The 24,348-nt window shown below is 40.6% G+C and overlaps 1 protein-coding gene across 1 annotated transcript; it reads right to left on the bottom strand.

The window, feature by feature from the left end:
* Positions 1-859: 859 nt before the first annotated feature.
* Positions 860-22,738, bottom strand: nr3c1 (nuclear receptor subfamily 3, group C, member 1 (glucocorticoid receptor)). Its single transcript, XM_046405982.1, has 9 exons — positions 22,355-22,738; positions 20,512-21,713; positions 8,986-9,146; positions 8,624-8,740; positions 8,251-8,532; positions 7,371-7,515; positions 6,346-6,476; positions 5,491-5,648; positions 860-4,767 (listed from the first exon to the last, which is right to left on the bottom strand). Exons 2-9 carry the CDS (start codon positions 21,711-21,713, stop codon positions 4,615-4,617), a joined length of 2,349 nt encoding a protein of 782 aa, XP_046261938.1. The 5' UTR covers positions 22,355-22,738; the 3' UTR covers positions 860-4,614.
* Positions 22,739-24,348: the final 1,610 nt, after the last annotated feature.

A 24,348-nucleotide genomic window follows, 5' to 3' on the forward strand; every position in this document is an offset into this window, starting at 1 on the left:
TCAGAGACCATCATAAAGCCATAAAGCCACATGATCAAAGAGACCATATACTTCCTGCTGAGAGAAAATGATTTCAATATTCAGTTTCAAGCTTTTAAAAGGTAATTTCAGGACACTTCGAGCACCAGATGAGTAAAGAAAACCTGCTGGTATCTTGAAAGCTCCTGCAACTTGTTTTACTTCTTGTTTCTCATTAACACTAATTATTCATAAATAACTGAACAACAGTTATTTCGATTTCGATTTCGAGGCTTTTAACAAACGTGTTATAAACGTTGCTGTTATGTAACTTAAACTGTAGCCTGAGTTTATCAATGACATGTCAATGTTGATTTCTAAAGGTGAAACGTACACTCCTGAGATACTTGGATTTGACTGTTAATGCCAAACCTCTTCTATAGTTCTTACTCACATTTATCTGATAACTTTAGTTACTTTGTAGATTGTGGATCATTGATGGCATGTTGTCATAGATTAAAATGTGGTAGTTTTTGAAGGCTCTGGAGAGCCTAAAGTTTGACCTCATCTGAACTAGAGCAGTAGCTACTGCCAAACGTCTTGCTGGGTGATCCTCATTCAAACCATTTTAACCACACTTGACATCATTTAAAGTCACGAAAACAAAAACCCTGAATGCAACGAATTCCCCAAAGCCCAAAGAATTTCAGTAAACCTTCACCAGCCAATAAACCAGGTGTCAGAATTTTGAAAAGCGCATTTATTTGATGAACAAGTGCTTGGTGTGATTACGGGAAGTGTCTTACAATGATGTCACTGTATCCACTGTTCAGCATCGAGTTAATATCATGGCAAACATCAGCATTCAGTTCCTTGTTTAGACAAGTACCACACAAAGACATACAGTTCAACCTTTAATCGGTGGGGGAAAAGATCAACTGGAGTCACACTACAGAGCAGAGATAATACAGAGGGTGGATAGAAAAACTATTATTGAAGACAAATACACCACATTTTCTTTACAACGGATTATATGTACATATTCAAACCGTTATAAGCAAAACAAATGGGTTTTTTTTTTAATTTTGTTTTTTTAGAGAAAGCATATACTGCTGAAATATGATCTGCCCTTGATAATTCTCAAAAGTTAATGTCTGCATATGTTTCATACAAAATAGATTTTCAAACATTGTTTGGGTAGTGCAAATCTTTTTAGATTCAAGCTGGTTGATTACTTTCACAAACAGTTTGTGTGAAAAAGACTGACTCCTATCCTATTCACAGTATTACACAATTTGACCAAAGCCATCATGTTAACAGTAAAAAATGTTTTTCTTTAAAAAAAACAAAAACAAAAAAATAAAACAAAACTGTACAACTGAACTGTACATTTGTCCTTTAAGAACTACTTAAGTTTACATGGACATATGTTGAATTTGTCTGTACTTTGCTTTGGTCACCTTGTAGTCAAACATCAAATAGGCTTTTTCTTGTGCAGTCTTTAACTGATTACTGACTAAGTGAATCTGTTTCCTGAAAATCTGGCCTGCAGAGATAAAGTTAAATGCAAATCTCCTGTATGAAAATAGCTTATCCTGGAACAAAAAAAAAAAAAATAGTATGCAACCACATCTTGTTATAGGATGGTGATAGATTATCTGTCATTTCTATTGCATATTCAGGTGTCCTCCTCAAAAATGTACAAATAAGTATAAGCGAGGATACATTTTTGAGCAAGAAGAGGCAAGTGTGCGATTTCATAGAGATATATTTACCTGTCTAAAGGAACAGCAGCAGCAGAGATTTGGATACACTGAATGTGAAAGTAACCCATGAGAAGCCCCTATGAAGCTGAGGAAGATGATTTCCGACAATTTATTAAACATCATAAAGAAAAACAACAAGTACGCTTTTTTTTTTTATTTCCGAGCACGATGTATGAATGACAGCCGTGGCAACACACTCCACAAACTTTATCATAATTTGTAAAGTGAACAATGTGAAAATACTCCATAAATCACAGAAGCAGACACATTTTGGGAATCCAAACTGAATGTTTTTGGTTTTTAAAGTTCAGGACATAAACGACTAAACACGGACAAGGACGTAGTGGGCGCATCACACATCAAACTTCAACAACCTGAGCATGGAAGCAGTTAAACATTTATAATGAGTGCTTTACATTTGTTGTTGGGATAGCTTAGCAACAGACCAACAGCCGAAGAATGAGAGAGCACTTTGTAGTCACTCACTTGACACATTTATCCAATTAACTGCCAGGGCATCACCTTTGACCTGTCAAGAGCAATTTTGTTTTTCAAAACCACATTAAATACTCTTTAAAGGTGCAATTTGCAGTTAGTGTTAGCGTGGCAGGTTGGCCAACAACCCAAACTGTCATAATCTGATGACCTGGGAATGAGGCTCAACGGTCAACTATCTTACAAATTGGACCTTTAATGTTCACATTCACATCAACCTGAATTACTGTGTGCTTAGAAACTGATGAAAGTGTTGCAGCACATTTCAAATTCCCACTTACTTACACAACACACAAATCAATCCAGTGGACTGAAGTCAACCGCCGCTAATTCACTTTTTGTCTAGTTCTGGTCAAATTTAAAAGCTTCAATACTGGGACCTTTTTTCATCTTATCACACAAACACTTACTGACTTTCAGCACCGCCGAAAACAGACAAAACAGGAGTTTGGCACTGAAACAGTTCCCAGAGAATAAAGCATCCATTTTGCCTGCCTCCTCAGTCAGTGATGCTACGCTTTGACTGTGACACGACTCCATGATATGACTGATGCTAAGTGCTTTCAAACACTGGGGGTGGGTGGGGCTTGACTACCTACCAAACAAATAAACGTGCAAATGTACTAAAGGTACACGGACATTAAGACAAGGTGCCTACAGGGCGTTGAAAGAGCACAAATGTTTAAAAGGGAGGGGGTCAGAAATTATTGGGAGGTTTGCAGTGTGATCAATCTGCCAGCGTCTGATCCAAAGTGCTGTATACACAAGCTCTCTATCAAACAAACTGTTCATTTTAAAGGAGAAGTTTATACTTGCACTTATCTCTCTGTAAATAAGCACATTTCTCAAAATGTTAAACTATTCCTTTGAGAAATATAGCTACGTGACAATGCATAGGGTTTCAACAATTAAGTGTCCAAATCAGATGCTGATTGAGATCATGGATATTGTTGATGAAAGGATCATCAGAGGCAGAATCACGGCTGCATCCCTCAGCTGAACAAAACAAAAAAAAAAAAAAATGGAGGACGGTTATTTTCCGACCAGTCCAAGTCATGGTAGAACAACAGAAATTAGTTTGCCTGGTGAACTGACATAATTTTGAAAACACAATAAAATATGCCCTTTCTTCTATGATGATTGGTAGACGCAGGTATCTATCACATTCCATTATTAGACTATTGGGGCAGGAGTGGGGTTAAATAAACATTAAAACAGGCTATTCCCGCCTATAGAAAGTTCTCTACTTTTTATCTAAAAATCATATAATCAAGACTGGTACAGCAGTCTTTCTTCACAGTCATTTAAAGCCTTTAGTATGGTACAAAGTGCTCAAATCGCACTTAAGGAGTTGAGTGTGTGTGTGTGTGTGTGTGTGTGTGTGTGTGAGATGGCGTGACAGGAAGCAGGCTCCAAATATTCTTTCTTAGTGATGAGGATTATTACTACACACAGAGGATGGGCTGAGCTGCCACTTCGAAACATGAAGTGAAGAAAAAAAAAAAATAAAGGAAAAACTTGCAACTGCATGTGACGTAAAAAAGTACAATCGACGTACGATGAAGGTACACCACGACGGGTTAAAGAAAAGCACGCACTGAACTGGTCGAAAGAAATGGCTTGAATGACTTGAAGATAACATTTGAATCAAAAAAGGCACATGTCTTTTTTTTCCCTTTTATAACAGATTTGTGTAAACCTGGAAGAGGTCGGCTTGTGGGAGAAATCATCCTTAGCACGGCGCACGTCGATTAACTAACAACCCAACAGAACTGCTCAACTGTCCGAAGTATCAATCAAAGAAATGGGGGGGGGGGGGGAAGCTTTTTACACGTGACTGATAAACATTTTGTTACAACCTCCTATAAAAACTAAAAGAAGAACATACAGTCAAAAAGCCTACTTAAGAACACGTTAATATTTAAGCTTTGTTACCTTGCCAGATAACGACGACCTGGAAAATTGTATAAACTGTTAGAATTTGAAAATGTAGAAAATACTATCAGAACCTGTACATAGATATTTGTTTTATCTATCTTAGATATCATTCTTTATTTGAAGGTAAGAAACCTGAGACGACATGGATATTAAGCCTACTTCTCTTTGCGATTATCCATTTCCTATGTGTTATATACTACATCTTAATCTGCTCAACAAAACCTCTGTGCTCGCTGTCCGGTCTCTACACAAACGTCTTCGGCCGCTCGCTCGCTCCCTCCAGACCCGTAACACACTACACAAAATTGCATACTAGCTCCCACAAACATCATTCACTACTCGCCACAGATCCTCAGTCCTTTCGTCGTCGCTCTTCGCTGGGGTTGGGTGGGCTATGGTGACATGACATGGTGGGACTTTAAGGCATTGTGTCTGTTGGGGGGGGAGGGGGGGACAGTCATCTCTGGTGGAAGAGGAGAGGTTTGACACTCCCAGCCTTGAATTTTGGTAACTGGTTGCTGATGATCTCTGCCAGCATCTCAGGGAACTCCACACTCAGGGATTTGTTCACAAAGGTGTAGAAGCAGAAGCTGAGCAGTCCGCCGGCCATCTGCACACATACAGAGAGGAACATGTTGGCACACATTTGTTGTTTGGTGCCATCTGAAACAATCTTCACACTGTCTTTTGGTCATGTTGCTAGAGAAATGGTACATACTTATCAACGACAGTCATCATTTTTAGCACTATGGATATTGATGATGACTGTGATTATTTTATTACTTATTTTTCACATTTTCTATACAAAAACGAATAATACTATTACCATGAATTCTTTTGGTCACGATAATCAGGTAGTGAAAATCTGATAGTGTGACAGCCTCATTTAGATCCTTTTATTAAAGAAAACTTTTATTGTTTGTACTGTTACTTATGAACACATTTATGTGTGGTAGGACAATCTTATGTTTAAAAAACAAACAAATAAAGACATCAAAGCACAACAGAAGCAAATGAGAAAGGATTTCAAATTAATTTTTCAAATTAAAGTTTGTTAAAGGTGCTCTGTGGACAGTGAGAAGTGTCGACTTGTAGCAGCTTTATTATGATCACATTTCAATATGATCACAACCCCATCAAATACTGCATATCAAGGTAACTTTGCCTTATTGGAACAAAAGTTTCCTTGAAGCAGGTAAATGCTTTAAACCGATTAATGAGATCAATCACAGACAGATTAGGGAAGCTGCAGCCTGCAGGTGGTCAATAACCACCTGCTGATAACATTAAAATGCTGTTGTCTGAGGATGCATTTTGCCTTCTGTCTCTGTACCTCATGCATGGAGTCGAGCAACTTGGTGAGCTGGTAGAAACGCTGCCAGTTCTGGCTGGAGTTTTCCTCGCGCTTCACAATGGCTTTCCCCAACTCCTTAATGTACGACATCCGAATATCATCAAACACCGCCTGACTCTTCAGGCCGTCCTTTGGCACTGTGGGAGAGGGAAACTAAAGGTCAACATCCGGGGAACAGAAATGAAGATGATGTATGGTACTGCACAAACTTGCCAGAACAAAATCAGGACACCCTAAGGCAGCATAGAAAGATCGCGCGGCGTGCTGTCGGGCAAAAATGTTTGGATCAGCTCCGCCCGTGACCGCACGCCGCCCAACCAGAGAGCCGATCGGGTGAAGCTGGATGCTCCCCATCCCGCGTAACCGACAACTGCCACTGCACAGCGGTTGGGAATCACTGCCCTAAGGAGTGCTGTGTTAAAGGCACCAGCAATCATGGTTGTATAATTATTGAGTCTTTGTTAACAACTGTTATTCTCCTGCACTAATTTTGTTTAGGTACTTCTGCAGGTAATCAGTAAGTACTCTGGCTGGTGAAATTGGTTGTGTATATTTTTCCTTATCAAACCAGACAGGCACATATGAAGATTCAATTCTCATTTTAAAAAAAACGCATGTCTGTTGATGAGTCTAGAGAGTGCTGTGAAGTGATGTTTTGTCCTGTGCATGCATCAACATTAACTTTCAGCATTTGTGAACACTACTGGATTGGAGTAATGGCTTTTGTAATGATTGCATTAACACAGCACCACATTCTACATGTCAGAGTGGGCGAAGCTGTGGGTGGTTCAGCTGCTTTTAAGAGAGAGGGAAAAAAAAGAAAAAAAGGCTAACCTGTGCTGAGCAGCAACAGGACCTTCATGCACAAATACTCGTCGTGGGAAACCTGCAGCCGGACAAACTCGCTGGAAATCTTGAGCATCTGTTCAAACTGGTCAGCCATGTAGGGAAGCTTCATCCGCTCCCTGGTAGAGTTGAGAGAGAAACGTGTGAAAAGCACATTCTTGTTCCACCTTAAGTCACAGCTGATTTATAGGGCTGCTTGTGCAGGACGCCGCTTCATCAGGAAGGTGAAGCGGCTGCCTGTAATATCTCTGCAGATTAAATGTTCAAGGTCTCGCTGCTAACAATTTATGGATCGTATTTTAAATCCTTCTCGCAGATATTAGGTAAAGTCCGTTAGTTTGTAAGAGTAAGAAGGTTGACAACATGAGTGATTGTCATTTCAGCAAATATTGTGGGGGCAGATCCTTAATTGGAGTCAAAGTGAACAGATAATTCAGATAAATACCACATTGTTAGACATTATTACTGACACCATGTCAAAAGAATGTAACTGTCTTTCCCAGCTTTTACCAGACAGGGAAAGACTGCTTCAAAGTTCCCATCATAATCAAAGAAGCTAAATTTTGTTTAAAGCTGACTGATAGAGAACATCATCAGAAGTTAATTTTGATCCTATTAATTTTCAGCATGTAAATATGAAAAAAAGGGGGGGGGCATTATAGCCTAAAGACAGACAGTTGTGCTGACTGTTGCCTGCATTCAGAGAGAACTCTGTTTACAAACAGAGTCATTGAGTCTATATAGGGGATGTAATGCAGATTACCGATGACAGCTGACAGACGCTGTTTGATTCTCAGGAGATACAACACACACAGCGCAGAGCAGAGAGCTGCACTGTTATACATAAACAAACAGATGTATTCGTAGTAAATTATAGACTGAAATATATCACATCTCTGTTCAGTTAATGCGAGATGCAAATGAGGATCCAATCCTGAGTGTGGTACTTCTTTCTGTATCAAATCAAACAAGGGTTAGACTTCAACACAGCCAAAAAATGGACTGGTACATACTCGTTTATGACAAGGTCTGGTGCGAAACAGAGCATGCTGCCATTGCACTGCTGGTAAGACCTCCAGCCCAGACCAAATGACATGAGGAAGAGCCAGGAGTACTGCAGCAGAGTCATCTGATCGTCCAGGTGCAAGTTCCTGAAACCTGATAGGAAGGACATGGATATATTTCAACTACTACCAGTAATGGTGATATAAAAAAAGAAAAATGCAGTGCAAAATCTAGATGTGCACTAAAAATATAATCTCAAGCTGGTGATACTTGAAAAAAAAATATCTCATACATTTTCTAAAAAAAAGAATCTGAATTTTTTGCTTTTACAAGTGCTTCTTCTTCTTTTCCAAATTAGCGCCTTCATCAGATTTCACTCAGTTTACCAAATGTGACTACATGCCAACTTCACCCCAGACGGAGCAGATCCAGATGTAGTGCCTGTGTGTTTTTTTACACAAAGCACAACACAGAAGACACCTGTTTTGCACAATACATTACAACATCTTCTGCTTTTAGTAACACTTGCTAAATATTCATGCTTGCCATGTGTTGTGTGCTGTTAAAAAAAGGTGACTGACTGCACATACTGGCTGCATTCAGGGGTTTTGCGTCTAACAATGCCTGAAATATCATAAAAATGAAGGAAAGCTCATGCCATAAACATACAATTACATACATTACAGACAAAAAAGAGCAATGGCAATAAGACATATCAGTATCAAATGAAATAACCTTCTTTTGAAATCTGTTGCAACTACAGATTAATCTCATTGTGTCCCATCTTCTCTTTGTAAACTCACCAATACCAACTGCCTTGATCTCATCATGCATTGTCTACAACTACTGCAAAGTTAGCCTACTATTTGGAATTTGTACACTACTAACCTGGCAGAGCTTTGGCCCACTTCACAGCAGAGATGACCTGCCGGCCACCCAGCCTATTGAGGGTGGTCATGAGGCGGGTGGAGGTGTCGGGAAGGGTGCTGTCATAGCCGGCATAAATGGTGTCCGGCTCGATGGCCTTCAGCAGGGACAACATCGTGGGAACAAGTTGAGGCATGCACTTGGGTACAAGGGAGCGAGTCTCGGTTGGCGGAGGAGATGTCACCTCAGGTGGGTTGCTCTGCTGGGTGCCCTTTAAGCGGTTCAACTTTTTGGTTTTACGTGCTGAAATAAAGAGAAGGTGAAGAGGATGCGGGAGCAATTAAACCAACTCAAGGAAACATAATTAGGCGATATAGATGTAGTTAAGAAGTACCTTCCAGATTCATTCCTGCCATTAGACACTTGCGGAAGCGGCAGGCTGGGCAGTTCTTCCTTCTGATCTTGTCTATTATGCAGTCGTTCCTCCCAGCACAAAGGTAATTATGCTGCCCTAAGGCACACAGAACAGGATGATTAATCTGTTATTTACCTTCACTGCTGTTCCAAACCCTACAGGGAGGAAAAACTAATTAGCCGTATCACAGTCCTTTACTTTGTAATGATCATGTCTCAAACTTAAAATCATATCAACAACAGCATTTGAGAAACTTTTGTAACACAGATCAGCGACAAATAAGCTCGTCACAGGGGATGAATAAGTAAGTGAGGAAATAGTGATGGCTTATGGCTTTGTACCTTCCACTGCTCTCTTGAAGAAGACCTTGCAGCTCCCACAGGTGAGAACGCCGTAGTGGCAGCCTGAAGCCTCATCAGAGCACACCAGGCAGATTTTATGAATCCCGCTCTTTCCCTGTGCCGAGGATGAAGTAGGGACCCCTTCCTGTCTGGAGGTAGGACTGGAGAGAGAGGGTGAAGAAGATGTCTGGGTTATTGCATCTCTCTTAAAAGGTTCCCTGGGTAATTTTGGCCCCTAGTAGCTATGGAGTTGTCTGTCTATGATTGGGGCCTCATTTTGGATGTCTTGTGCTTGGGGGTGCACATGTAGACAAATGTGTATGCAGGTGATGTGATGTACATTCCTATCAGTGGTGCTACACTTCTCCACTGATCTACAAGTAAGTAATGACAAGAATACCAGCAATGCGTTGGCAACAAAGGCAGGGAAGACAAAAAGTGCTTACTTGTAAATATGGATGTAACAATTCAGGTTTGAAATGTTTAGGAAAAATCGGCTTTGAAAGTACTTTATGGGGCCGTGCATTCAACAAGTTTGTCAGATCTCACTGGTACACACAAAGCGTTTTGGTGAGTAACACTGAAAACTGTCACGCAGGGCATCTTCAACTATAAAAAGATGTCAAAACTTTACCATCAGAGACAAACCACTGACCGTAAGGCTCTTGACCTCGACTGTCGGCGGGAAATGTCATGTTACATCCCTTATAAAGACTTGATAACTCTTAAGCATCACAAAATAGCTGCAAAGATATCTTGGTCAAACCCATATGTGACAAATACTATATGTCTACAGTATGCCATTTACACACCGCCTGTCTCTATCGAAAGCATCCTCTTGGTTTTGAGTTCAGGTGTAGGTCATATTTACAACTCTGCAGTAGAACTTTAAATAAACAACGCAGATATATCACACATATTTACCTGCCCTTCAGGGACAATGCATTCCTTGTGCTTGCTTTTCCTCAAGCTTGCCTTCATTCACAACATCATGAGGAGAGGAAAAGTGTGTCTATTGTGTTCGTTCAGGCCTTTAAAGCCAAGACTATCCAAAGATTTGTGGTTACAGTCTAAATCCAGTGGTTGTCATAAAACAGCCCTTCTTCCTTTGATTGGACCACAAATGTTTCCAGACCCAGTCAACAGAGGCTAGAGTGTACATTTTCAAGACGACCACTAGAGGACATCAGGCTTTGCAGTGTCACTGCACCAGCGGTCCACACCCCCTCTCTAACCCAGTGGCCACAGCAACAACCACACCTACAATATGAGGATATTGAGCTTGAGAGTTGCAAACAACTGTGTCTGTCTGTCAATGTGTCCACAGGTCTGCCAATGCAATAAAAACAAACTGTTTTATTTAATAACAGCTTAAATGTCACTGCACAAACTTACATATTTAGGCAGAATTGAGCCAGGCAGTCAAGTTCACTTGCACTTATACAACATGAGGGTATTGGTATGAAAAGCAGGTCAGACCCCAGCGGTCAATGTGTGTAGCAGGATGGGAAAACCTGAGTGAAACATCAAAGCATCATGTCCAGAAGCATTCATCAGCTGGATAAATAAAAGCCTATCAGGGAGAGACCTCAGAGGAAACCATGACAGGGCTGATAGCTTTCTGAGCACCACTGACAATACACTGTGGTCAATATGACTCTACACTTACCACTTACTACGATAGATTGAGACTTTCTGTTTCCTGATTGTTTTTGATTCCATTATTCCATACAGCTACAATTCAAACCCTGGAGTGTTTATCCTCGAATCTTTCTGGTGCTTTCAGCCAACTCAGTCCATGAAAATCCCCAAAAAAAACACCATTTTCAGCACATCTGACTGAATGTTTTATTTAAATCACATTCTGCTAAGGCGTTTTGTCAAAAAAAAAACAAACAAAAAACAAAAAAACAAAACAAAAAGGTTTTAATTTCAGTGCAGTAGATTTTAGCCAAGATGTATCACAGAGAAGCATTAAACAAATCACACTCCATACTGTGTGCACAATGTATCATTGTTTGAGGTGGATGACCTGAGCAGAAGGAACAATTATAAATATTTATAGCTACAGTCAAAATCAAAGAGCTCTTTTTTTTAGACTTGAAACCTGGATTCTCCATCCTAACTTAAGAGATAAAAATGACACAATTACATAACTTGTACAGACAAAAGCTGTGTTAATCATCGTCACTTCTAAACATAGGAAACATAAAATTAGCAATCACATATACAAATCCAACCAATCCTGAACAATAAGAGAACCTGTGACTGTCCTTTTTTGTGGAGTAGCCTTGTCATAGCCAGAATAGATGGCTATTTCCCAGCATAGTGTTGTCTTTGGCTCTGCAATAGATGTGTTTGGGTGAAAGTTTGCACCAAGAAAATGAATAACTGATTAATAAAATTCCACCATGTTGTGCACAGTTATGGAAACAAGTAAGATATACTACACTATATTTACACTTGAGCCAAAATAGAAAATGTGGTTTACAACAGTGGCCGACCTACTGCATTTAAAGCTGTAATTGTCAACATTTTAATATAAGCACTGAATTGAATTACTATGTGTAATGAGTAGGTGGCTAATACTGATAATCCACTAGAGAATTATTACCCAACTCTGCAGTTCCCCTCAGCTCTCTTCCTTTCAGTTTTACAGCCCATAACTTTTTTTTTCCACTTGGTTCAGTCTCACCGATCTCATCAGCTGCCAGCTGTTTCCAACAAAAAGCTCTAAAAACCCACTGTACACTACCACACATTGCCAAATGACAATTAAAAACAAACAAACAGCAACTAACTAGTGAATACAGTGAACCATTTAGCAGCTAAAGAGCCAGATATTTCCCCCAGGAGTTAGAGCAGACTGGGAAAGTGTTGATGAATCGAATCATCAGTGAAGAAGCCCCAAGAGTAAAATCATTTTGACAGTCAAATTGCTGCATTTCTTTTTTTTTTATCTGCTGGGGCTCAGCAATAAAGATTGCCCACTTGCCTGGGGTATGTAAAATGCCATGTTGGCATGTAAATTTAGCCCGTCCAACCAGGCAAGAGGTAAAAACACATGTTTATATTTTTTTTTCTGGCGCAGATGATGGGAGTTCTTAAGTTACTAAGTTGCTGTTGAGACTGGCCAGAAATGTGACTGCAGTTTGGTATAAGGTGGCGAGGTGATAAGACGTCAATTTTGTGTTTGCAGCTTGATCCACTGCAGAAAGTTGCCAAAAAAGTAAATTAATGCTGCTTTGAGATCAGTTAAAGGAGAACATCTTAAACAAAAGCTTCACTGTAGCCATTTGAGGATAATCAATAAATGTGTAGTCTTGGCAGATTACTGTGATGCCACAAACTTCTTACATAGAGACCTACAACCAGCATGTCTGAATACCTACTGTTTGGACCACAGTCCACACAGAGAGCAGTAGCCTGTCTGAGGGGTCATATGGTAAATACAATTCATATAAAAGCTGTGCTGCTATGACGATGTAACCAGTACACCATCTGTCTCACACACAGATTTATGCGGGGTTTCCTTAACGGAAGAAAACACACACATACACACACACACACACATAAAATATATGGACACACACAAACAAAAGCCTTTCATGTCCCAACAGAGTGGGTGGAGGAGGCTAATGACTCCAGAGTGATGATGATGATGATGATGTCAGAGGGTGTGGAGGGGTAACCAGTTTGTCCTTCACTGGCCAACTGGGATGGTGTCAGTAAGACAGCTTTAGTAAAAGGCTTTAGGCTACTGGGTTAAATCCAATTACTGCAGCCACTACATGTTTTTCAATACCAAAATAGGCCTGAAGTGAAGCCACTGCTTCTCAGCATTTTCTAAAAACTCCATTTGGAATCAGTTGATGACATTTAACCAGGCAAAAAGACATGTTACAAATCTGTTTTTGTGGATTGTCAGACACAAACCAATCAAAGCTGCACGGCAATCTGCGGAGACTAAATTTCCTCTTTCTGAAACCATCTGTTGAAGTGGGAGCTCACATCGACAGGAAGTTCTCGCATTCCCTCAGAGTTTACTATCGGTCAGAGAGCAGCTACAGCACAAAGGCAGAGACGCCTCAAGTTAGGCCTCGGCTTCAACAAGAACAGTGTTGAGAAAGTTGCTTGCAACTGTAAGAGTGTGATCCATCAGCCAAGTTTTAACGAGGCAAGCCACTTCACGCACTTACGATAATGCTGGTGGCCCAGTGCCCTGCTTAACATTTTATAATCTCCCTTTAGCCGTGAGTGTCACGAGTAGCTTGATAGGCTTCTGCTCTATATACCCCAGCCTCTTTGTCAATTTAGAAGAGCAGTCATTAGAGCTACATCACTGCAATGCCAGCTTATTTCTTTTTAGGTGCAACAGATCATTTAGTACTTCATGTGCATCATCCTATTTGACCTCCTTCCACCTCAGTCATAGTAAATCATCTCGCAGAAAAATATGAACAACTATTTTGCCCCTCTGGCTGTTTCCAGCTCAAGCTCCCAAATAAGGCTAAAAATAGCAGAGTAAGATCTTCAGATCTTCACAAAAATCTGGCTTGGTTTCTGCATGCTTAAAATGTGATTTCTGCATAATGTTTATTGATGTTAATGGTATGGGTATCTTATTTTCTCTTTTGTAAATGTACCATTGATAAGCACAAGCATTTCTTGTCCAACTACTTGATTAATTGTTGGAGTAATCAGTAGAATACTAGATTACTAGTTAATACTCGTAGCTGCAGCTGTAAAAAACATAGCACAAACATCTCCTCATCTTCATCTCGTGAAGAGGAGGGCAAAGAAGCAGCAAAAGGAAGTGCTCCTTCCCCGAGGTAAGAGCCACCAAAATAGAAAGGGGAACTGGTCTGCACGCTCTGAATCATTTTTGCACTCAGAACAACAACACAGCTTTTATGAGAGAGTGAAGGGGCTGGCTATGTTTGGCTAAAGACTGGGCCGGACTTCTCTAAAATATCTGCATCCTGTACCCTCCAACACAAACAGACTATATGTCTTTTTTTAAGTGCTTGACATTAGTGCCTTACTGCCTCAGAAAATTAATACAACGAAGATATAGTACCTTTTGGAGCAGTTTTACATCAACATCAAGTGTTTTTATGGCTATTCTTTTGGTTCATGATACAGACCACTAGCAGATACTCTTACACGTGATATTTTGAATGACTCCTCACTGTCACTGCGTGCAAGGAGGCACTGTCTCCCCTTTCACGATGTTCTCACAAGCCTACTTCAGTAACATTTTGTAGCCCAGTGCAACAGCTATTGCTTGGCTTCAAACAGCAGAGGAGAGGACTAAACCAAACTCATGGCTGAGCGCAAGAAAAATAACCCAATAGGATTTGAGTTTCCATAATAGGAGCCGTTAGTGACTTGTGTGTAGGTGGGGAGGGGGGGCTGCCATGCCTGTAAAATGAATTGGAAGCTCACTGCTGCTACTGTGTGCATAACTGTATTATCTTTAGCTGGACACTGCTGAATGTGGGAGGAACCCACTCCCAAAGTTTAACTTTGCTGACTCAGCCCCTGTACACAAAAGTAAGAAGAAGGGCTCAAACAATGCACAGACTAAGCTATATCTACCTAACCTCAATATAGGGAAATTCTATAAGCCTATTCAGTGTCAAAACACAACAGAAACTAAATACAGACAAAGCTAAACTGTGGTTACAGGGGAATGCGGTAATAATACGAAAACAACTGGAATGGCTGGCATTTGATCTGGTGCATTCACTAGGCGCCAGCTGTGGGGAGGCGGGAGGGAAAGTAGGTCAGGAGAGTGAGACATTCACTGCAGCTTGCTCGCCGGAGCACTCATGACACACCCACATGCACACATGTGCACACCTACACACTCATGTATAATACACAAAGCTAACAGACACATACGTCACACACACACAAACAAAATCATAAAAGGTGATTTACAGCAGCTGAAAGCTTCTGCAACCAAGGGCCAGAAGCTAAAACAGGGGACAGACAGAGAGAGAGGGAGGACGGGTGAGCAAAGCAGAGCAAGAGGTGTGTCGAAGCAAGACTGTGCACTGAATAGCACCTCTGACCAAAGATTACTCTCAGTACACAAAGCCAAGACTGAGAGCTGAAATTATTCATACACTACAAGCTTTATATAAATACACAGAGCTATATATAAATTGACTTAAGACGATAAACTGCTCATGTGTCAAACCACAGCTGAAGGATTTGACAGCTGTGACAAACATTTTCACTTCACCAGCACCAGATCCCCACATGTTCTGACTTCAGTTATAGCCCTCCAGTTAAGGCCTAGCACCCTGGTCACTACAGTGGTTTGAGGATTTACAACTACAGTTTGATCAACAGCATGCATAAAAAGAGTGCTGCCTAATGCTGGGTTCAGACTACATAACATTTTTTCCGATAGGACGGTTTTAAATTCCTGCAGTGACTTGGCTGAGAGAAACGACTGACCAACAATCGCCAGGACAAAAGTGCCAAGGACTGATTCCCAGGCACAATGACGTAAATAACAGGGGCGTGGATGATACTGGTCTGTCCTGTTTTTGGAAAAGCCGAAAGCAACAATGACCCTTCATTTCACGATTTTGCAGTTTTACAGCACCAGCATCTTTGCTTTGTCTATTCTGCAATGTTTGCAGTTGTGCACGGAACAAGAGCATTTAGCAGTTGCATTGGTTAACGTTTGCAACAGGTTGAAGGCAAAGAAATTCTAACATGCTAGTCGTTCTGTTGAGACATAGTGGTATGTTATTTTGGTATATTATAGTGACACACTACATAAAATGATAGATTGACATAGAAGACATTTGTTGTTGTTCCTGACCCATGCCATACGTCTAACAGATTGGGCTATAAATGGGCTGATATGGAATCTGAGTCCAGCGCAAGAGGTTTACCTTAGTTATGTACTTTTGTATGTTAAGTACGTTAGTTTATGTTAAGTATGTTAGTTTGCGAAGGATTTAAGGAAATCAACATGTGAAGATAGTACAACCATTTGCTGTGAGAGAGTAGGAGTCAGAAAGCTGCCCTCATACAGTCTATTTTCAAGTGGTTTTCTTCCTTGATATAATCCAGCAGTGAGTCATACCCATTTTCCAACATTGACTCAATATTCCCACATGTGAAATTCTCTGGAGGTTTACCACTTTAGTGAAGACACGGCCGGACATGTCCTTCAACTTGTCCAGGCACTGCTTCATTCAGCTCAGATCAAACTGCACAGCAGCCAACATAATTCACTGGCATGAGTCAGTTAAAATAAGGGCTGCATTTAGCAAACATTTTCATGATTAATCAATTTTCTCAATGAAACGATTAATTGTTTGGTTCTCATTTAGTGCTCACGGAAAACTGATTCTGCTCTATTTATTATTTAGCAGTAACTTCTTGGATAAGACAGAATGTAGAAATAAAAGGAAAACTGAAAAAAGTGATGATTCCATCACTGACCTGATTTCTGTGAAAGACAGAATGAACAACCTCCTATCATGTAAAAACCTGAACCACTCATTACTCAAACATGCACATAAAGACAACACCAGAGGCTGAAACTAAACATTGCTTTGTCTGAGTGTGAGATGTGAGAACAGTTCTATTCAGTGAGCCAGTTTTACTACTCCTGCTAACAATGTTCCTCCATTACACACATTTGTGTTAAAAGGCCCCCAGAAATTCCAGTAACCTACAGTGTGCATTAAAAAATGTTTTTATAGATGATACAGTTCACAACAATTTTTACTTTGTCAGAGAGTCCGGGGAACATAATGGGGAATGTGCTTAAGTCAGCAGCAGGATGTATATCTAAGTTATTACATATGACACGCAACTTGAACTACCCTTTATGGGCAGGGCCTATCACAGGCGAGGGGAAATACCATGCTAAGCACAAAAGTTGCATAACACAAGCCTACTAAAGGAGCTGCATAATTGTCTACCAGAGGAATGACATTTCTGCATTTGTTTTCTCTAAAGTCAATGTGGCTGTTTCCTTTCAGTGCAATTCAATTTAAATCAGGTCATGCCACATCAAACCTGTCATTATTTGTTGAGGGTGTGTGTTGCTCAAAACAGGAATGGAGCATTTTTGAAAATTAAGCAGTCTTCATTGTCTGAGAACCAGTTGCTTGTGAGTCAGACTTTAAAACTGTAATACATAGACTGATCAGACAAGTCATGGAAAATTAAAGCACTGGTGATGTAGGAGACTACTGTTTTTTATTCCCAGCTGGTTTGACTAAGAGGACTTGCACAGCAGCAAACTGTAAGACTATGGCAAGTCCGCCATAGGAGGAAGGAGCAGCAGCACCATTGCGTGAGAAGCTTGAGGTGATAGTGACCTGATGCTAACAGCGCCTCAACCGCAGAGTCAGTGCAACCGCAGCGTTCTGCTAATTTCAATCCACTAAATGTCACACAAGTTGAGGCGAATGAAACCACACAAAAAACAAACTCCCACTCAGTTGAAATGCTAAGTTTACACACCGATAAGCTAATACCCAAACACACATGCACGAAATCATCTTGGCTAACACCACATGCAGATGTAATCCTATGCTTAGACACACACAGACACTGACACACACACACACACACCTCTAAAGAACACAAAGGCGGGGCAATTAAAGCCAAATGTGAAAATGTGGCTGAGGTTTATCTCGTGTCTCTACCCATCTGTTCCCGGTGACCAGGCATTACGTTGACTGTCAGGTTCTCGCAAACATGGTATTATTTACACAAAGGAAAAAAAAAATTAAAAACAATAAAAAAAAGAAAACAACAACAAAAAAAAAAACCCACAACCACAGCTGCGCCTTTGTTGAAATGACTCACTCTTGCGTGCCAAACTTGATCGTGTGATCACTCCCTGTCAGATACTGTGAATCAGACAGGTATGAATGTAAGAGAGACAAACAAAAGCCTTTAAGTCTCTCTGCCTCAGTCTCTGTGAATAATTTCTGTTGAGCACCTTCATGTCTGAATCTCATGGCCACTTCCACAGCTGAATCCATAAAACTCTACAGAGCGACAAAGTAACAACTGTACAAAAGACACTTTGTGGGGCCATGTGGATTCCACACACTGTGACTTGATACTGACTGGAAAGAAATCACAGCAGAAATTAAGCTTCAGAAAAATCACGTGATTAAGTCAGTGGAACAAGCAGCCCTTTTCACTTTTCTCTACTAGAGAATTTCTTTCTTACTGTTTAGGTCTGATCATTCTGTAAGGGCCACAATTCATTCATCCCCACTGTTGAATGATCCATGTCCACTCCTGCTTTGACATAGCCCTGCTTTATGTGAAAATCTCTGGTTTATTTTTGGCATCATGAAACTGGAAGAATGAAGAAATCTGCCCAAAGCAACTTTATGACGCTTATTGAGCAGATACTTCCGTGAGTGGCTGTGCAGAGTCCACGGGCTGGAGACACTAAGATAATAAATAAATAAATAATAAAACGCTATCTGGTGTAGGCAGAAAAGTCACTGTAACTGGGACATGTCATAAACACACAAACTGGTGCTCAGGCTTGTCCATTCTGAGAGGAAAAAATTAAATGTCTGACTTGGATTAAAGTGGAATTCCCCTGGCTTTTTAACAGCACATCCTTTCTCCAGATCTTGTTTTTTATTACTGCAGCAACATCCTGCAGTCTATGAGTCCGTGTCACAAAGCAAGATTAGAGGGTTAACCAACTTAGGGGTTAAACCAGGCTTTTTTTTTACTCAGGACAATGGCTTGATTTTAAGACTCCATTGCTATGGTAACCAACACTGCAAAGAGTACATTTCAAGCTTACCAAAACTTATAAAATGCTCCCCTCCCATTTACCATTCCTATACAACCACAAAATGGACAAATATACTACACTCATGTTTAGGTAACAAGCACAAAAGAACACATAAAAATCTGTTTACAAACCACAGAATGATTTCTCTCTCCATTAGGAAATACATTTTTTTCAATTTATAGGAATTATGGTGTGTGTTGTGATTGTGAATATTTAAAAATAAATCCACCAAGTATATCACTGTTGCTTTAAATAGAGATGGTTTTAACTTGACAGAACACATATTTTGCTATAACTCTTTACTTTTTGAAACAGCAATGCCCTGATTTTCCCACAGGGACCAATCTCTTCAACATGTATTAAATATCATGAGTCTTATCCACTGATGCAGCATGTTTGAATGTTTCTAACAAATCCCAACTCCATCACATGTGTGCAGTCAAAAACTGGATGAATCCTGGACTAACACCTTTGTGAGAGCTGTCATCCAGAATTAGCTATATTTAGCGTTTCATTTGTCAAACCAGATAACAGAGCCTGCCCAAGTTGAGCAATAAACAAGTCAAACAGAGCTGAAATACAAACTAATATTTACAGCAACAGCTTGTCAATGGCCCATTAAAATAATGATGAATGGCAATCACAAGTAACTAAATCCCAAGTAATGGCTTTAAATTAGGAGCTGACCAACGCATCTTTTAAAAAGGCTGGTCTTGGGTGCATGACACCCTTATCTCTTTGCAATCCTTTGTTTACTACACCCAGGTAACAGGAGCTCATAAATACACCTCAGTTAAATGAATGACACCACTTCCCAACACACAAGGTTATACAACAGCTGAACCAAAGCAGGAAACAACCAGCAGCCAGGAGTTTTAATTAACAAGGTCAGTGAGCATTAGTAAGCAAGAAAACCTGCTCAGACTGACATTTCACAGTGACATTTCTCAGGTGAACTATGCCTCTGCTGCCAGGTGGCTCAAAGACTGCATCTAACAACATGCAGACAATAAGTAAAAAGGCTGCCCAATTGCCCACCCTTAGCCAATCTAAATCTGAAAATCTGACTGGAGATCCATCTTTCTTTCTTTTATTTTTCTTTATTTTTTTTTACTCTGGTACTTTCGATTTTATCTACTGCAAATATCGTACTGTGATAAACTTGTGACTTCAAAAAAGTATACATACTTTGACACTTCTGACAACTCTACTATAAATGGACACTAAACAAAAACATAAAACTCCAGAAAAAAAAAACACTACAAGGGCACAATACAAAATACATAAAGATAGTATATGATGTGATGTATGTGATGCAGTATTTATTTTCTTAGTGTAGTGCTTTTCAGCATACACGGATTGCAGCAGTTTACAGACTTCACAGAACATCATGGTATGAAAATTGCAGGTTGTCATACCAAGAACATTTACTTTTGCACGGTATTTAATTTTACACATCAGTGTTAGTAAAAATAAATGAATATGTTTATATGAGGTTTTATGTCTGACATGACATGATGTCATACTATAATAATAGTTGTGTGATATAATATACTCTGACAGCATGAATCTGTGATATTTCATCTGTGAGCTGTCATACGATATGACAACAATTTCGGGTTGCAGCCCTAGTCATGCATCACGCTGTACAGCTGCAACCATCAGTTAACAAATAGATTAGTCAATCAAATGAAAATTCCAATGTTTCTTACCTTGCAAAGCTGATGGGATAAGTGGGAGAGCTTGAGAAAGCCTCCCTGACCTTGTGCATTGCAGAGTTGTCCCCAACACCCTGGTCCCTGTTCCAGGAGCCACTAATGGTTGTTACAGGGAGATACAAGCTGGACACTGCCTTCTGATCCTTCGGCTGCTGAGCATCAGTGCCGCTTGGATTGACTCCAAAGTGGTAGCTCTGTCCTCCTGAAGTGCTGACCCCACAGATGGAGATGGGGTTAGAGCTGGGCATGTCTGTGGAGGACGTGCCACTGATTTGGCAATAACTCTGACCTGCAGAGGACTTCTCCTGTTTGATCCCACCTGAGGTGCAAAGCTGAATGAAGCCAGCATCTTTTTCTTTCTTTACTAACACAGGCAAAGTGGGTAAAGGAGTTAGGGAAGCAGTTGTGGATATGCTAGAGCATGACTGATCTGGACTTGTCATATTGCTGCCATTGAGAGTAAGAGAGATTGCTCCACTGCCATTAATGCTCTCAACCACAGCAGCCTTTGCATCCCTCTCTGAGCTAACATCCCCAAGCAGAGAGTCATCTGCCAGAGAGGACAGGAAGGCATCATCTCCTACACAGAAATCTGAGGGGGACCCAATAAGCTCAAAGTCTTGGAGTAAGTCCAGAGCATTGTCACTGAACAATTTCTGGTGTACGTCCACATCTTTCCCAATGTGATCAAAGGCATCGAGGTCAATGGGATCCTGGTCTCCTTTATCCATGGAAAAATCCTCTGTTTTCACTGGGAATAAGTTGGGATCTGAACCCCCAATAAGTGAATCCATGGAGGACTGGGTAATGTCTACTATATTGGCCTCCAACTGGGGCAAAATTTCCCTTGAGTTTTGATGTCCAAATGTAGTGGAAAAATGTGTCTGGTGCTGCTGCTGAAATTTCTGATCTTTGGTCAGGCTCCTGGACTCTGGGTCTTCCAACAAGGGGCCTAAGGTTGTAGTAACAGAGGTGAGCTCTTCTGGAAGGTGGCTGTTACTGAGGCCGTTAGGCACCTGTCCTGGCTGCATCAATGGGCTGGATGGAAGAACGATAGACGTGGCAGAGGTGATGGACATGGCACTTTGAGGAGCCACTTTTAACAGACCTCCTTCCTCAAGGCTTTCAGTGTAGACCAGTTTGCTTAAATGGTCATCTCTTCTATATGTTATTTTCTTCACTCCACCTTCATCCATCTTTTTATTTGGGGGGGGGGGAAACAGACAGAGCGTTAAAATAAAGGGGTGTATTGTGCATAGGAAACATACACAGAAAGGGGTTTTATCAGACGTGCTGAACAACTAGTAAGTAATGTAAAGGGTTTTCTGTGGTTAAGCACATGCAGAGAACAAGTCACGAACGTTAGGTCAATATGGACCAGGGAAAGTTGCAAAGCACGCCCCCCTCCACCCGCGCGCCCTTGCTAGTCAACGAAGCTAATGGATGGGTGACTGCGTTAGTTATTCACATTAGCAAAATGTACGCATGAGCGCAAAGACCGCCCTGTCTACTGTATATACGCAGTACGTAAGGTAAACACACATAACAAGCGTTCGAAAGCAAGTCACATACATTACAATACAGTTCACCCGAGTCAAACATATGCTAACGTTAGCTTACTGCTAACAGTTGGCAGGCTAGGTAGCAATGTGGCTAACGTAAAGTGGCTCATTTCGGTCGAACGACGTTGACAGTTGCGCCAGTGTGCTTAGCCAACATAACGTAACCTTAGCCCTTTAAACTACATTCTCCGTGTTAAATCTGCTTCGTTACGGCATTTGTCTTTGGCCAGCACGTATATTTAACTACTAAAATCTCAGTGAAACTTCATAATTACCCTTGAGATGACTGATTGTTGGTATGTGTCCACAGGTCGTCTGTCAACATTGTTTTGGTTGAAAGTGGTAGTCCACAACACGTAACGTTAACCTGACTCAGTGTTTGTTAACGGTGCTCCCCACGCGTCCTATTCCACCTACATGGCTTGATAAAACGACACAAGCACGTCAAGCTGAGCGCGCTGTATGAGTTTTCAGTCCTCCAGTTCGACCGAGCTGTAAATTGTCACGCAGACTGCGTTGAACTGACTGAGCTATGATGATTCGCAGCTAGCCATTAGGAAAGTAGGCGCTAACCTCCAGGAAAAACATACAAAATGGAGAACTAAGCAGAGCCACCACCATTGGCAGGCTTGTTTACAACACGCAGCGCTGCCTGCTGGTCGTACTGAGTAACTGCAGTTTGTTATGTTCAAGGAGTTCAAGCTCAAGCTCTCTCAGGACGACTTTTTGTTTTAAATAAAAACGTAACACAATTTCTGAACAAACTCAAAGAAATTTTTACAGCTCAACAGACATGCAAATGTACCTGACAAGTATTCATTTTAATGCAAAGTGATAATACTGTCGTAACAAATGCACAAAAATGCACAATGTGACGTGCAAAGGAAATCCAGACAAGCGTAAGTGATGAACAAATGGTGCTCATCAAACCGTCAGCATTTGTCTCCTGTTCCTTGACTGCTCATTCAGCTGCCCTGCGCGGGGCTCCACCATCTTGCAGCTGTTAATGGAGCCTTTTGACACAGAGAAAGAGACAGAGACAGACAGACATCTGAGGCACGCGAGAGTGGAAGAAATTATTAATGGACCTGAATGCAGCGTAGATGGCTATAGATCTGTCACGTGAAAATGAGTTTTTAGTTAGCCTACAACCCCTGTAATGACAGGTCTATCTTTAGATGAGGTCTGACTGTATACTGCAGGGTGTACAACCACAGAGAACAAAACTAACGCGAGATTGTTAATACCTAATAAATAAATTCATTCTGAATAAGTCACAGGATTATTGTTCAAATCTGACACAATTGATTATTGGGTCTATATGTGGAGGCAGTGACATTTGAGCTCACACTTCTCCTTAATGTTTATGCTAGAACATTTTTTATGGCTGTACCACAAACGGTAAACCACTGTTGGATAATTATTAATCAGTAAGCTGAAGCGGGTGAACTTTTCCACTTACTTTTAGGAAGGAAACCATCTTTATGTGCATTTTAGGAGATAGTGAAACAAAGCACTTATTTAAAGGGGGTGATTCAAAGTGCTTTTTGACTTTAATACTGCAGTGCTTTTACTTAATTTATCGTTGATTCAAAGAATACATTTTGTTTCTTGAGGCATGCCAGTTCACACTTTCTCTTTCATCTGGAAAAAAATGAAACAAAAGGGCCAGGGAGCAGAGACAGTAAGGTAAGGCAGGCAAGAACTACATGCAGGGAGACAAGAGGTTGGGGTCTGCATTATTATTATTATTATTATTATTTTTGCTCTCAAGACTGCACAACAGTGCATTATAAAGTGTTATAACAGAGTAAATTCACTGGCTTGTTTGTGAAATTACTCAGCTCAGGAACAACATTTGGAGACCAGAAGTGTACCTTAACCAATGGACATTTCATCATAAATCATATGCATCTTCGTTGAGATTTAGATTGATTTTTAAACAATTTCTTATTTGACAACTGCAACCTGCCTCAAGAGACACTGCAGATGATAACACAGGAACATGCAAAATCCACAATTGTCAATTTAATGTATAGGTCTAACAGCTGGGGCCCATATTGTCTTACAGTATTAATGCTGAAGTTGCATGTAATTCAACCTCTTCCAAAAGATAGACTCTAACCTGGGAGCAGCTCACGAACAGGACATAAAGCATAGACAGGAGGCAGGGAAATTGGCTCTAATGGGAAGATGAGTGAGATGAATAAGAAACAGGGTCAACAGCACATATTGGAAGAAAAGTAAGGTGCAGGGAACAAACTCTCTG

The sequence above is a fragment of the Scatophagus argus genome, chromosome 12, assembly GCF_020382885.2.
Source record: "Scatophagus argus isolate fScaArg1 chromosome 12, fScaArg1.pri, whole genome shotgun sequence".
Lineage (NCBI taxonomy): Eukaryota > Metazoa > Chordata > Actinopteri > Scatophagidae > Scatophagus > Scatophagus argus.